Below are 16,749 nucleotides of genomic sequence, written 5' to 3'. Positions count from 1 at the left end.
CACACAGAAGCTACACACTTAGGTATACTAAGTGCCCCAGACTACCCTAGTTCACATGTGAAGAGAAGATCCCTGGCTGGTGAGGCAGATAAATCCCCTTTCAGGCAATGAGCTGAGATCAGCTCATTATGATAACTGTAGAGTGTGCTTGCAGCCATCCAGAGACAGGCTGCCACATTCCAAAAAGGCGGCACTTACGACATCCTGTAAATAAAGTGCCTTATTTACTTTAAAAACAAATCTGATATAGAGATTTTCAGTCCTAAAGTAAACACCACAGCTTGGGCCCCAAAGCCTAAGGAAATATGTTCACCTCTTACGTTCATCCATGAAAGGACATATTTACACCTAACTAACACCGTATCTTTTCATTGAAAGTCATAATTTTAAGACGAACAACAATCTATTTTGATTGCCTTACTACTAACCAAAGAGATCCAAGGGGAGACTCCTAATGGACACTTAAAACAGGACATACAGAAAAATAATTATTAGTGGTCAACTTAGACAATAGCGGTTGGTCCCGAAGGACCTGATGAGGGCCCTGGAAAACTGGAAGGCAACCCTAGCTGTGACAAACCAGCTTCAGGACTTCCTGCCAGGGAACAGACAGTGTATTCACTTTCCCTAGGAGCAGTTTTTAACTTTAAGGTTCTTAAACTCCTACACATATTCTTGCATCTCATACGTCTAATTATAACAGACTGAATTCAAGGTAAAATAGGCTTCCAAGAAAAGCACGCCCCATTCCTGAGAGAAAGGAATGGAAAGGATAACATGGACATAAAAGATGGGTCCCTGTCTCCTGGAATCAGGCTGCTGCTGCTTGGCTCAGCCCCCTCTTTTTCTGAAGAGAGTTTTTGAGTTCTTCCTTTGAGAAGCACCAAAAGAAACACACACACATGCATCAACAATGCTCCTGAGGTGAAAAACCAGAATAAACTATTGATTGCCCATAACACTGCCTGGATGTAGCAATGCCAAAATATAGCTGTTTCCAAATACAAACCACACACACACATACACACACATCTATTTAGATATAATTTCTGTAACATACCATCTAAGACAATAGTTGTCAAAGCCGATGAGATATTTATTATTATGCTTTCAAATGATGATGCTTGCATGGGGCCAGTTGTTCACAAGCCCCTACCCTTGTTGTTGGGCAGGATTTTTATCATAGATTATATGAATTCCATGAACACCAGTTCTCCTAAGTGACGCCTCTGTTTCAATGTAAGTACTTTTACAAAGTCTATAATTGGAATTTGATCTGTCAATAAATAATGCTTCCCTGCCCCAGTGGCATAAACCATGCATATGGACTCTTGGGGGAAACAAAACAAAACATATATACTAAAACACACACACACACTTAACCAGACAGACCGAAAACAAAAGTAAACTAACAGAAAAAAGTTAATAAAACAGAGACAGTATGTTGTACTTCAATGGTGCTAGGCACCTGGTGCAAACACTGTGCTCAGATCTCTCTGTCTGTTTCTACTTTTTCCAAAGCTTTGTGCCCCACGTTTCAAAGTTCTTACCCCAAAGAAAGTTCCACACTCCTGATTACTGAAAGAAAAAAAATAAACTCAACAGAGCTTGAACAATCTTTCAACTCCAAAAGAACCATTAATAAAAAATTACAGATGGCGTTATCCACAGCTCAAAGCTGATGATTATCTCTTTTCAGTAAAGGAGATAGATAACACGATCTGCCTAATAATTACATCTGCAGATGATATTTATTCTGTATTTTCTGTGAGTCAGGAATCTGCATCTATCTCATGTTTGCAGAAACTCTGTGTAGCAAATATTACTACCCATGGATCAGAGGTAAGATACAGAGCCACTGAGAGCTTAGGAAACAGGCTTAACCTCCCAAATACAAGCAGGTGAAACCACGGTTCTCAACTGCTTGACCACAGGCACTTACAGAGAGCCTCCGTCTCTGGTGCCACACCCCTGGAATTTGCCTTGCCACTGTTTATCTCATCTCCCCTCGATACTCCCTTTCTTTTGCTAGTCTCTGAAAAGAACAACCTGCCCCCTTTGACGGTGTTGTTGTGTTTGCGATTGGATAACTTAGGCTACTTGTCTGGTCCTTTTTCTTCTGAAAACACATAAACTTTTAAAGATAACATATAAATATACATATTAGCATATATAAGAATATATATTTTTACAGATATATGGATTGTATGGTACATACAAGTCAGCTAAACATAATATTTGTTTTATGTTTGAGCATGTAAAAGGCATCTGTCAACTTTGCTTGAACTGTATAACCAAACCTCTAGCCATGCCATATGAAAAGATCCCATATAATAATAAGTCATGATGATTCTGTTGCCAAAAAGACTTATCCAGTCTCAGAGCTATTCCCATAATAAGGTATCATCATATATGTCACCTGTCTTGTAATCTTTCTGAATTTATTTTTTCAGGTCTGCAGCCAAATATTTTAGGTGGTGTCCCCCAATCAAATCTGATCTTCATAATTTTAAAGAGAACCATAACATTTTGTTTTCTGTGGAAACAAAGGCATAACCTCTCCCCCCAATGCAGCATATTTTTCAACCTCCATTTTAAAGTTAAGACATTCTTAAATATATAGGTTGGATTAATTGAGCAGTTTCATAATCCAAGGTCTCTCAGTAACCATTGATTTTCTACATTCGCATTTAAAAAATTCAAAGTCAACAAAGCACTATATAGGATCCAGTTGCCCTGTGTATTTTCCATCTTTGCATGACAAAATTTTTTAATATTACTTTACTCTTTCTACACCCATTTTCTTTTCTTTCTTCAGTATCTAAGCACATTGTAAAACATACTCTACCTTTTTAGAGGTTTTGTCTGTCTGGACCTGGCTTTACTAAGTGCCTGCAGCATTCTCGAACTGCATGAGAAAAATCTTAAAATGTCACATCAGCCGCTGTGCATCTCAGCTTAGTGCATGGCACTGGCATGTGACATTGGCGGCTGATACCATCACCCTTCCTTTAAGGCCTGTTATAAGCTGATATGATTAGGACCACAAGGAAAAGCTTCAGTGAGATGATTTTAGTTTATTATCCTTGAGCTGTCTCCAAAGCACATCGAGCACCATGTGATAACTAATATCACAGCTTCTAACAAGCATTTACTTTGCAACATTCGCCACTTGTCAACTCATATCACATCGGTAAATTCAATGAATCATTTGGAAAAAATACAACCCTGTTCTTTTTGCAGACTGAAATCTCTGCATCGCAGGTTGGTGTCCTGTCATTCTAAATGAAAGCCCCAGTGCCCATTCAAAGCTTTCAGCTTTATGCTTTCTACGTTTACTACTGATTGAGACAGTCTGGGGTACATGACACACCAGCCTTCTCTAGTGCCCTCTGTAGCAAGAGTGGCTCCCAGACTGGCAGCACCCACATCATCTGAGAACTTTCTACTATAGAGACCCCAGAAACGTAATTTAGCAAGCAAGCTCTGTGGGTGACCACAATTCAGGTGAATGTTTGAGAACTCCCGCTCTTGAGTAAAAGGATGCTATTTTGCTATAAGCGAAAACATCTGTTTTGCAGGGCTAGGGAAAAAGCCCAGAGCCAACTGCCTGCAGGACAACTGCTCTGTCACTAAAGGGACACTTCTAGCTCACACCCAAAAGTTGTTATTGAAGTAGTATATTTAGTAGCAGCCTGTGTTTCCAAGCCTAAGATGTTGCTGTACTGAATGGAACATACCAATGTTTTTTACAATGCTACCAATCTTTATAATAAAAAAAATATATATTAAAGGTTTATACTAAAGTATGCTGCAATTACTAATAAATCATTGTTACAAATTTAGCTAAAAGTTTGAGTTGCAACCAAAACTAGAAGTGATTAATTAAAACTTCATATCATTATACAGTCAAAAATGGATGTCTCATCTGTCATAAATAGACTTACTAATCAGTGTAATCAAAATGAAAGAAAAAAAAGTAAGCTGATTCCATCATTTATTTTTAGTATTTCCTGGTCTGGAATGTGTGTCATCTACACAGTCATATGTCTGTAGATATGATGAGAATTAAACAAACGGCACAGGGAGCAGATCCTGCTACACAAAGGCAAGCCAGCAGTGGTGTTCCGGCGAATGGATCAAAATGAGCTGCCTTTATCGCCTGTACTAGAGTCTGTGTGATTAGCATGCTAAAAAGAAAGCCTGAGGAAATAGAAAGATGTTTTTGTTTGTTTTGTTTCTTAGTGTGGTATCAACCCCAGGGCTTCCCACATGTGGAAGGAAAGGATTTTGTTAAAAAGCTACATAGTGCAATTTGTCCTGCACAAAGACATCATAGACACCAAGAGTAAAGTGATGGCCAAAATATCATGCATACGCACTTTCTACCAAAAGATATAGAAATCAAGCCTATTGTATGATTTATATTGCTTCTTTTTTCTTAATTTCAATAGAATGATGAACTTCCTTTTATGATTATATATATCATAAAGCTGTAAGGTTAGAATCTGCCATTTTCTCTCAGCATTTTAATAAAGCCACAGTTGGGTATGAGATAAAAAAAAAAAGGATAGGGAGTCCTGTACTGTAGTAGATATCTCTGTTTGGAATGTTCAGTTTTTGATAAAGTTTCAAATTTATAGGAAAAAGCACCAATCACAGAGCAGCATAGAACTTCCATGAATTACATTTCACGTACATCACCGCCACCAGTTCCTCTTCTTAAAGGCCACATTTGCTTACTTATTTGTTTGTTTATTTATTTGTATGTCCATGGGTGTTTTGCCTATGTAAGGGTGTCGGGTCCCCTGGAACTCTAGTTACAGAGAGTTGTAAGCTGCCACATGGGTGCTGGAAATTGAACCTGGGTCCTCTGGAAGAGCAGTCAGTCTTCTTAATTGCTGAGCCATGTCTCCAGCCCCCTAATTCTTCTTTTTGAAGTACATAAGACAACAATGGACTAGCATTTGCCAAGTACTTGGAAATAAAAAATTGAATTACAAGATTTGATAGAATATTTCAGTTAAGATAAAAAAAAGAATTTGAAAGAATGCAAATCCATTAAATCAGTATCACAGTATCACGAAACCATACTAAAAACCTCTTCACAGCAGAGAAAATGCAAATGTAATGAATACCTGCGACTGTGCGTTGATATTGGCTCCTTCTTTAACAAGAACTTTGACAACTTCCGCTTGTCCGGCCAGTGAGGCAATGTGAAGAGCAGTGTTTCCCTTCTGTTTTGACAAAGCAGAATAGAAAAGCATTACAGATTTCCAAATTGGGTAGAAACCAAAATGTACAAGCACTTTCAAGCAGTTATTAAAATCTGGTATTTTGTGGAGGCAAAGCATTCACTTTTATCAAGCTCACTTTGTGAAGAACTTTTTAACCCCAAAAAGATGGTTGTAATATCTTCCAGCATAATACTGGTGCCGTGTTGGGAACATCAGAGGGCTGAATTTTAACCAAACCACAGTTTGTGGGTATGTGTGCATGTGACATTTCCTGTAGAATTCAAGGAATTTTACAAAGAAAATAAAAAGCAGTACTATTATTTAACAAAAAATTCCAACTTAAAAATGTTCCTTGGAACATTGCTTATTTAACTGTACAAAAGTAGGAAGGCTGGGGACACAGCTCCGCAGTTAAGAGCATATGCACACAGATCCCATCACCCACATTAGGTGCCTTACAGCCACCTGGAACTCCAGCTCCAGGACACTGGATGTCCTGTTATAGTCTCCTCAGGCACCTGCACATAAGTGCAGATATGCACAAGATGTGTACACACACACAATTTATAAAACCAATCTTTCAAGAAGGCAATTTGGGGCTCTTGGTGAGTGAAGAAATTTTGCTCAGAGTTAGGTTCCGACCTACAACGACACATGCTTTTGCTCAAATCATTTCATAAATTCAAAAGTAAATTCCTTATCAACCATAGAATTGCTTATGATTTCTACCACTTGCCACATCAAAATTTATGAAACGAGTCAACACCCATCAAAAAAAAAAAGAAAACATGGTTAAGAGAAAGAAGAAAATTAAAACAAAAACACAGATTTTTGAACCATAAAGTTCAATTTTCTTTCCCTTCTGCTACTAGATCACTGAGAGCCACGATCCATTCACACGAGACTCCATTTCCTTCTTTTAAAAATCTCTTCTTCTCCAGAAAATTCTACAGCTCCATTATAGGATTAAAAGTAAATCTGAGCTGGGCGTGTTGGTGCACATCTTTAATCTCAGCACTCTGGAGGCAGAGGCAGAGGCAGGTGGATCTTCCTGAGTTAGAGGCCAGCCTGGACTACAAGACCTAGTTCCAGGTCAGGCTCCAAAAGCTGCAGAGAAACCCTGTCTCGAAAAACAAACAAACAACAATAAAAAAGTAAACTAAAACTGGGTGTGGTTGAACACAACTGAAATCTCTGCACTACCGAGGATGAGGCAGGGACACCCAGAGTCCCAGAGCACCTGGGATCCGCAGTTGGAATCTTTATCTTAAAAAGGCAAGAGCTGCAGATTGGTGGTAACGCAGCTTCTTAGAATGTGCAAGACCCTGGATTTGAACCCAAGCACTCAGCCCCGCCCTGCCCCACTGGCAAAAGTGAAGGAAAAAGAACAATAACAAAAAAAAAACAAATAAACAAAAAAACCCCGAGAACATTAAAGAAAAAAGAAAAGAAGAAGGTAGTAGAGGGGGCTAAGAAGAGAATAATCTATAATATTAAAATGCCAGTAGACTTAAGAAAGAAAAATAGTGATGGGTTTAATGAATATGTTAGGTTAATATGGACAATTCAAGGGAGACAAATACCTTGACCTATATTAAAATCAATATTTTAATAATCCTAGTAATTGAGTCCATGACCCCAAAGACCCAAAAGTTCTCTCACAGAACTGATATAGTCATATCAAACAGAATGAATACAAGGACAGACAAATCAGTTTAACCAAAGCATGAAAATGACCTGCTCATCTCAATTGAGAAGACAGCCATATCAGGTGAACTGTTTGTTGTTTGTTTGTTTCTAATGAATTGACTTTAGGAACACAGGTGTAAGTGTCTACAAAGGATCATGTTGATCTAGGCCTCTTTGTGAAACAAAGAAAGAAAGATAGTACATTAGGAACTGGATCTAGGCTTCCAGACTTCTTGAGTCTCACATCCAAATCCTCAAAACGAAATGATCCAAATGCTGCTGGGTAATGAAAAGGTTTCCTGAGCGTTCAAATAATCCCCAGAAATCTTGTGAATAACTGGAAAAGGCTTTAGACCTCTTCCTCTTTAAAAACTGTACAAATTACTATAAATTAAAAACAAACAAACAAAAAAGCCTCTTCCTCATTGTTACAAAACAATTGTACGGGTAGGAGCAGTACCTTAGTGGCAGAATCCACGGAGGAGCCTCTTCCCAGCAGCTCCTGCACGAGGCCCACGTGGCCTTCCTTGGCTGCCAGATGGAGAGCATTGAGTCCATTCTGAGAGGAGAACAAGGCAGGCTTAGAAGCAGAGAAATGAAAAGGAGACAGTGTGCCAATCATACTCGGACACAATCCAGAACAGACACACACTCATATCTGTCTCTACTTCCCTTTTCTTTCTGTTTTGTTTTATTTATTTACTTACTTTGTGTGTTAACTGGAGTCTATTCCCATTCAGAGAGATGAATTTCCAGAGACAGAGGAGCAGTGGTAATGCACGTTAGGAACAAGGTCCAGAGAACTTCATTTCAACAAGCTTTTACTTCTCTAATTAAGAGGTGTAAAACGTGGGGCTGGAGAGAGGCCTCTGTAGCAAGGGCACTTGCTGGGAAAGAGTGAGACGCTAAGTTCAGATCCCTGTCCCTCCATCGCACACATCAAAAGCAGGGTATCGGGGCCAAGAATATGATTCAGTGGGTAAGTTAGACTGCTCTTCCAAAGGGCCCAGTTTGGTCTCTAGCACCTACATAGTGGCTCACAGCTGTCTGTATCTCCAGTTCTAGGGTTTTCCATGTCCTCTGCTGGCCTCTGTGGGTACCAGTGATACATGCACTGTACAGAAACACATGTAGTGTGTAGACATGCATGCAGATAAAACACCCACATGTTAAAAATTTTAACTTAAATATTAATATTAAAAAAGCTATTTGGGTGGAATTTTCTTATTTCTCTGTTAGGTTTCTGTCTGATTGACCTGTCCATTGGTGAGAGAGGAGTGTTGAAGTCTCCTACTATTAGTGTGTGCAGTTGGGGGTGGGGTGGGGTGGGGGTAAGGGGAGATGGGGAGAGAAAAGGGAGAAGGGGAGGATGGGGGGAACTTGGGGAAACAGGATGATTGGGATAAAAGAAGGCTGGATAGGGGAGCATGGAAGCACAATTCTTAGTTAAGGGAGCCATCTTAGGGTTGGCAAGAGACTTGAACCTAGAGTGGCTCTCAGGAGCCCAAGGCAATGTCCCCAGTTAGTTCCTTGGGCAGATGAGGATAGAGATCCTGAAAGGACCCTATCCTATAGCAATACTGACGAATATCTTGCATATCACCAAAGAACCTTCATCTGGTGATGGTTGGAGATAGAGACAGAGACCCACACTGGAGCACTGGTCTGAGCTCCCAAGGTCCCAATGAGGAGCGGAATGAGGGAGAAGATGAGCAAGGAAGTCAGGACCACGAGGGGTGCACCCACCCACTGAGACAGTGGGGCTGATTTATTGGGAGGTCACCAAGGCCAGCTGGACTATGACTGAAAAAGCATGGGATAAAACCGGACTCTCTGAACATGGCGAACAATGAGGGCTGATGAGAAGCCAAGGACAATGGCACGGGGTTTTGATCCTACTTCATGTTCTGGCTTTTTGGGAGCCTAGCCAGTTTGGATGTTCACCTTCCTAGACACGGACGGAGGGGGGAGGACCTTGGACTTTCCACAGGGCAGGGAACCCTGACTGCTCTTTGGACTGGAGAGGGAGGGGGAGAGGAGTGGGGGGAGGGGGAGAAGGGTGGGAGGAGGGGGAGGGAAATGGGAGGCTGGGAGGAGGGGGAAACTTTTTTTTCCTTTTCTCAAAAAAAAAAGCTAGTTATTACTACATACCATCTGGAACCCAAGTATTCATAGGGGACAGGACAAGGGGATCCCTAAGCTAGCTGGTGAGGAGCTAGCACAAGGTTCATTGAGAAACTGTCTCAAAAGAATAAGGTAGAGAGTAGTACAGCAAACACCAGATTTCCTTCTTTGGCTTCTGCAGATACATAAGCAATCACAGGACACACAAATGTGCACATATGCCATGCACACACGCATATGTGTGCACTCTCTCACACACACACACACACATACATATACACACAAAGCATTGAAGTGTTTTTCTAATGAGAAAACAAATAGAATGATTCTGTATTATTTACTGTTTTGGCTGAAGTCAAAACTCTGTCCAATTAAAAATAAGGTTTTTCAAAAAATGATAGAAAATCCCTTTTACAAAGTGGGTAAAAGCGAAAAGCAAAAGACCATGTGTAAAGTTACAGAACTCTGCAATGATAGTATTATATTATACTTAAAATAACTTTAGAACCTAAGCACCTTTACTTTTTTTAATATTTGTTTATTTACTATGTATACAATATTCTGTGTGTGTGTGTGTGTGTGTGTGTGTGTGTGTGTGTGTGTGTGTCTGCAGGCCAGAAGAAAGCACCAGACCTCATTACAGATGGTTGTGAGCCACCGTGTGGTTGCTGGGAATTGAACGCAGGACCTTTGGAAGAGCAAGCAATGCTCTTAACCACTGAGCCATCTCTCCAGCCCTAGCACCTTTTCTTTTCTTAAAAAAAAAAAATATATCCTAGGATCTCTGGTAAACCTGTTAAATCCAGTTTTCACCTACCTAAATCTCTAAAACCTAACTCTACTACAGCACTGAAAAAAGTAACCTGAATTGCCCTATAAATTCAATATGGTATTTGTTAAAGCTCCAGTGGCATTCTTCACAAATAAATCCACATTTATTCAAATCTCCTAAAATTCAAGAAATCATAAAAGACCCAGTATAGCCAAAACTGACCTCAAAAATATATAACAGGGTTCAAGCAACCCAAACAGCATGATATGGACATAGAAAGACACATGCATTAACAGGACTGAATAGAGAGCCCAGGAATGAATCACACTTCAGTCAGCTGAATTTGGACTAGTGAATCAAGAGCACACATTTGGGAAAGTGGGCCTTTTCAAGAAATCGAACAAAAAGATTCAACAATACATAAATGAGTGAAGCAAGTCCCATATATCTCTCCAGTTAGAAAACAACACAAACAGAACTGAAGACTTAAATGTAAGACCAGAAACAATAAACCAATTAGAAAAAGTGGGGGGAAATGCTTCATGACCTTGAACTGGACAGGATTGTTTTGGTAAGGATTATTTTCTTTGTAAATAATAAAAACTGATGTATTTGAAATAAAAAGATAATAGCCATCATAGTGACAAGATTTTGTATGCCAGGGTTTCATCTAAATAGGAATAGATATTTGGGGTTTGAAGATATTTTTTTTTTCAGATACTGTAGGTCCACTAATGAAACCAAGACTTGCTTTGCCAAAGACATCTCCTCTCTAAAGCATGAGGTCACACAATTCAGTAAGCCTCTTTTTTGAGGCCCATTGGTGTGCTGACTCACAGTTCTCCCAATGCAACTTTCTGTGATGATCTACACTGTGAACTTCCTTTCTGAGGACAGAGAAATGAAGTATCACTTCCTTTTGTTTGCTCTCCTGAAATTCTGTCTCTTTTGGTTTAAATATAGGATCTTCAGACTAGAGAGATGGTCATGTAAGTATGACATCATTCATTAAGGATTTGTCCTTAGCATCTGTGCAGGAAGCTGAGTGTACCTGAAATCCCTCTGCTAGCGGAGAAGGGGTGGGAAAAGGAGTTCATTAGGCCAGTTAGCCTAGTGAAATCAATGAGGTTCCATGGTAGAACAGGTCTCAAGAAGTAAGGTGACATCAATTAAGGAAGAAACCTGATGTAGAACTGAAACCTCCGTGCACATGTGTATATACCACACACACACACACACACACACACACAAGATCTTTTTGGTAATCATTGTACAGAACTAGGATTTTCCTTTTCATAACTTAAATTTTTTTAATTTTCTTTAAAAAAAAACTAATGCCTACATTTATTATAAGTTAAAACAATGGTAAACCTTTTTTCTTTTGAAATTTGTAGTTAATTATCTCTTATGCTAAACATCCAAACTGCAGCTTCTCCTTCCTCCACAATTTTTAAAATGACATTACCAACTGAGACAAAATGAAGGAGGATTTCTCACCACAAGCTCTTAAATTTTTTAACCATAGCAAGTAGATGCCAAAAGCCCTCACACTGATCTCTTGGCATTGGAACTTGTAACTAAAAATAGAATTAATCAGAAACAGCTTTTGTTCAATACATGTTGTCACAAATAGCAACTTAGCACATGCACATGGCACAGTGAGTTAAGATGCTTGCTACCAAGCCTGACAACCTGAGTTTAATCACTGGGTTCCATGTGGTAGAAGACAGTCCTGAAAACTGTTCTCTGATAACCTCAGGTTTGCTGTGGCACATTTGTGCACACACACACACACGATACATACATACATACATACATACACACACGCATACATATATATACACACACAGAGAGACAGCACAAGAAATAGCTACCTAGTATTTATCTATTTTATCTTATGAACATGAGGTAGCATTGACGTTATCAGAGTGCACAGTGATGGATTCCACTTAATCGTACAACTCAGTTAATTTATTGTGAATACATTCACTGCTACTAATGTTGCTGTACATCCTGTAGATCATCCTCCTGAGGACCAGATGTCCTGCAGGAGCCTTCATTCCACCGCAGTACAGCACAGACACCTGGTAACACTGGCCACATTTTGCAGGACTTTTCACTTTTGCTAAATATGCTTCACATTGCTCAGGGACCAGAAAGGAGAGCAACAAAGTGACTGGACAGCCTTCATGTTTGGAAAGAAACACAAGGCAAGCCCTAGAACTTTCCCAACAGGGGTTCATGCACATGTTTGAGGACTAATTGTTCTTTCCACATCAAAACATTCAGTTTCTGCATTCATTAGAACATTCAACATAAGTTTATTGAGTTTGGCTTGAAACAAAGAATTTTCTGGGACAATTTATTTATCTGAGACATTAAAGATTCATTCCCCAGATATCAGTATAGACACAAAGTGAGGCTATCAGAAAGCTCTGTGTCTGGAACATGTTATCTCTATTCCCTGCAGAAAGGGCTTCATCGCATTATGGGATATCATGCACTTCACATTTGGTTTTTACATAAGGTGGATAAGGACGTTCATCTGAGCAACATTCATGGCTTTGTGTGCACATTTCATTCTCTCGGTTAACTACTGCTGTGCTCCAAAATGAGAACAGAAGGCCCTCTGCTTCTTTATTCTGTCCTTTAATTTCGAAAGAGAAGCATAATTTAATTATTTGTCTTTTTTGCTAGTTATTAGAAAATGGAATACAGTCTGAATTAAGGAACCCATATTCTGTCTCTTCCTACTTATTATCTGTTTTTTGAGTTTCATTTTTAATGATATCATAATCACAATACCTGTGAGCATGCATATATACATGCTATAAACATGTCAATAATTTATTGATGACTTTTGTGGCCCTTTTTCACCTCAGCCCAGCAATGTGCTGTGCTTTCACACTGATTTTGTTATGTGCCCTGCTCCCTAGGGCTGATAAGCTGAGTAATTATACTTTATCAATACGATGACTCCTTTTAAAAAAGACAGCAATGAATCTAAATGCTTACAAACTCTGGCTTAAAAAAATCCTTAAAATTTTAATATAAAGAATTAAAATAAATCTAGAGCTACTTAAACTTGAAAATACTAACGAGTTAATATAATTAGTACACCTGTGTGTGTGTGTGTGTGTGTGTGTGTGTGTGTGCTGGGGAAATACCATTTAATGTACTACAGCAAATCTGAAAGAAAATAGATGAATACGGAGTAAAAAGAATTTCCAAATAATGATTGAAGTGCCAGCTGCTGCTGAGTTCATAGGAAAGGACAGGACGTCTTTCTGTCTCTGTTTTAAAAGGACAGTGTTTTTTATTTGTGTGCAACTATTAAGCTTTTATTCTTTTTCTATCTTTTCTTATTTTATTTCCTCTTTTTTTATAGTTCAGAAGTAGGAAGATGTTGCTGGGTTAAAGCAAAATTGCAATCTTTCCCTATGCTCCTACATACCAGCACTGTGGCTTTGGGCAACCTGGCCCTCTCAATCCTCTGCCTGAAACATCTGCTGGAACATCTATAAGCAATGACAATGGAAACATTTAACACCAGAGACCCTCTTTTCACCAATAGCATGGCAAACATAAAAGTGTAAGACCACCAGTTCCATGCTTCATGTCCATTGTTTTGGACAGGGAAGGATGGAGGCGTTTGGGTCCTTGAGCTGCCTGTTGGTCCACATGCTGCTGGACAAACACTAGCCCCTTCGTGCCCACAGCTGAAGCAGTCTGCACCAGGCACGGTAGTGCAACTTAGCCAGAAAAATCTAAAGGAAAGGGATGGCTGGGCGGACGGCAAGGGAGGTCAAAATTTAGCCCACTTCCCTTAGGATAAGATCATAATATTTACTGCAGTGATACATTGTTGTGAAAATATTTCTTGACCTCCAAAAGACTAAACTTTTGCTGAACTTTGCCGTCAAATTAATAACAAGTTTCGAGATCAATCATGACTATGTACTTAGCTTGCTATAGTCAGCCTGCTTAAGTTTAACCTGCCTTTCAGAGAACAATGTAAGCAACATTACTATGCTTTGAATTTTCTGTGCAAACAGCTTTCATAACCCCAGCACAGCTTTAAAATATTCAATCATGTACTCTTCCATAATCTCAAAGCAAATATCTACCCTAAATGTGACTGTGGCTTAGAAACTTTTGTTCTCAGTGATGAGTGATATTCAGGGTCAGCTGGGGCCAGTAAGATGACTGTTTCCCTAGTAAAACTCTGATAAAGACTTCTATAGAGCCCTTTCTTACAGCGTGTTTTCTGGGGCAGTCAATGAATGCCTTTGGTTAGGGGTGAGAATAGCAGATTTCTGACTTATAAATCAGGCAACAGAAACAGTCAGGTCAGATAAACAGCAGAGAGATGGCAGATACACTAGCAACCCCAGCTACAGACTGCAGAAGGCAAGGGGGAGACCAGAGAATTCCAATTCGGGTTTGCTCTAGTTTAAACTAATCCCAACGAGAGCTGCTTTATTTCCAATCTTTATGTGACATCAACGCATTTTGGTGCCTTCTAAGGTTACCCTTAATGAGTTAACTAGGGCAACTGGCACTGAATAAGTTTTCCACACACAAACTGAAATACCTTCTCTTGTACAAACCATGTAAACAGAGCAATCTACAAAATGGTATTTCATGAATAATCTAAGGCTCAGAGTAATTAATTTTGGTAAATGAATATAAAAATGACTTATACAATATCAACAGTTATGTTCAAGAAATATTTACTTTACATACTTTATTTTAAAGATTTTTTAAAAAAATTTATGTGTATGGTTGTGTGTCTGACTATATGTGCACCATGTGTGTGGGTGACCCCAGAGGCCAGAAGAGAGCATTCGATTCTCTGGAACTGGAGTAACAGGCAGTGGTGAACTCCCTGACACGGACACTAGGGACTGAACATTTGTCCTCTAAAAGAGCAGCAAGTGTTCTTAACCACTGAGCCATCTCTTTGGATGCTATATAGTTTATTATACAAGAATACTTATATAATAATGATTGAGGGGTATGTTAAGAGATAATGTAGCATTAAATCCTAACAAGGACCATAATAGTCCATTCTTAATAGTCCCTATGACCCAGTCCACTAGGCAAGAGACTAAGTCTTATGATGCTGGAGTCAGGGATACAGGATAGTCTTAATATCTGTGAGGAGAACTGTGAATTTAAACATGGTAAAGAAACAGACACTGGCATGGAGTCTGATCAGTTGTGTGGATGCAGTAGTGGTATGGATGAGACTCCTGCTGGATAAGCACTTGCAACAGAAGATTTGTAACATGACTGGAACACATCACCTCGAGGTGTAGGTTCACTTCACCCATTACTTGTTCACCTGCTGGTTATACTGCAGCAAGTAGAGATTTATTTCTAGCAACATTTCGAGCATCTGTCAATCATATTGAACAGGCATATTGAATCATAATGAAGCAGCATTGTCAGGATAAATCATTGATAATGGTTTCATGTACATCGATGCTGATGAAGTAAAATGAACTTGGTTTTTTTAAACAACCAACACATATTCACCGAGGTCTTACTTCAAGTCATTGGGTTCTGCAGCCCTTTGATCATCGAGAGAGCTGTCATTTTTGATAATGCATTTTTAAAATAATGCTATTTCTATACATCATGCCTAAATATACCTACAGCAAGTGGTTAAACAATAAGAACATTCTGCTTCTCTGTAAAAGCCATGCACACATGGTTTCATTAAGGCGTCTCTATTTCTCTAAAAAGCAATATCATTACAGTGTAATTATATCTATATTCTATCTTCATGGAGATGTTGGTCATTTCAAAATGGCCCAGTCTATTGCTTTTCTGTGTGTGTTAGAAATGTAACTAACACTCAGAGGCTCTAAAATTTTTTTATTACTATTTATTCCTCTTGAGGTTTTATCCAGTAGTTTCATGCAAACAAAGAAAAGCAAGAAATGGACAAATAGCTCATGAAGTCAGAAAGAGAGACAGTGAATGGGACATAGTGAAAACCCAATAGCAAGCATCGTGTTACCTACTGTTTTACTGTTGGTGGGTGTTCTCAACAAGAAGACAATCTAGCATAGTTTTCTATCCCCCTGGTAACCTGTAAGTGTGGTGCTTAAGCAATAAAAATCAACTAACTACCACACAGACTTGTTAATAATTTCATTTCCATATCTCAAGATAATCTACTTTGTTAATCCGACAAGCCTTCTACTCTGGCTTTTACATATCAGAAAAACCTAACTAACTTGTATAATTTCTTTAATTACAGTAAAACGTATACAATTGGTGGAAAACAGTTAAAATGTATGAGTTCAAGAAAAAGTTCAGAAGAAATGGTCACTCTGTCGTTGTCGTTGTTGTTGTTGTTGTTTGAGACAGGTTTTTTTCTTTGTAGCCCTGGCTATCCTGGAACTCGTCCTGTAGACCAGTTTGGCCTCAAACCCAGCTACAGAAGAATAATGGAGAAACTTGGTTCTCACATCCTCCAACTATGGGCATGGTACCTTGTCTATACTAAATAAGCTCGTTTAGAGCTACAATGCTAGTTTCCATTACGATGAGTTGAGCTGGGCATTTTTTATTTCCAATTATGTTTACCAATAAAAGTATTCATTTATACAAAGGTTTATTTTTTAAAAGTTTCTGAATTCCAACGGAACTTGGGAAGCAAGTATATGAGAGAAGCTCAGCCCCAGCAGTAGTGACCTACTGGGTAATTCAGATGCTGATGTCTGACCCTGGGAATCTGAATGCACTTCATTTCCTTCCTAGTTTCTTATAGCCTTACTCTGTGGTTAAATCATGTTTTACAAGAAATTAATTATAGATAGAGTCTTTAGTTAATAGCTTAATAAGTGTTCAAATGAAATAGTCACATGAATCTCAAAGGAAAACTACTTTATCTACTTATAACTGCCATATTTT

At 39.0% G+C, this 16,749-nt stretch overlaps 1 protein-coding gene across 50 annotated transcripts in view; it reads right to left on the bottom strand.

Annotated features, from left to right (window-relative positions):
* Ank2 (ankyrin 2) overlaps positions 1–16,749 on the bottom strand; it is a 521,939-nt gene that overhangs the window by 141,397 nt on the left and 363,793 nt on the right. For all 50 annotated transcript variants that reach the window (XM_075981403.1, XM_075981421.1, XM_075981404.1 and 47 more), the window contains 2 exons: positions 7,387–7,485; positions 5,139–5,237 (listed from right to left, as the gene is read on the bottom strand). In XM_075981403.1, coding sequence (XP_075837518.1) covers positions 5,139–5,237; positions 7,387–7,485 — 198 coding nt within the window. The remainder of the gene's footprint in view (positions 1–5,138; positions 5,238–7,386; positions 7,486–16,749) is intronic.

This window comes from Microtus pennsylvanicus, chromosome 7, assembly GCF_037038515.1.
Source record: "Microtus pennsylvanicus isolate mMicPen1 chromosome 7, mMicPen1.hap1, whole genome shotgun sequence".
Lineage (NCBI taxonomy): Eukaryota > Metazoa > Chordata > Mammalia > Rodentia > Cricetidae > Microtus > Microtus pennsylvanicus.
This window is presented reverse-complemented; position numbering and strand designations above follow the sequence as displayed.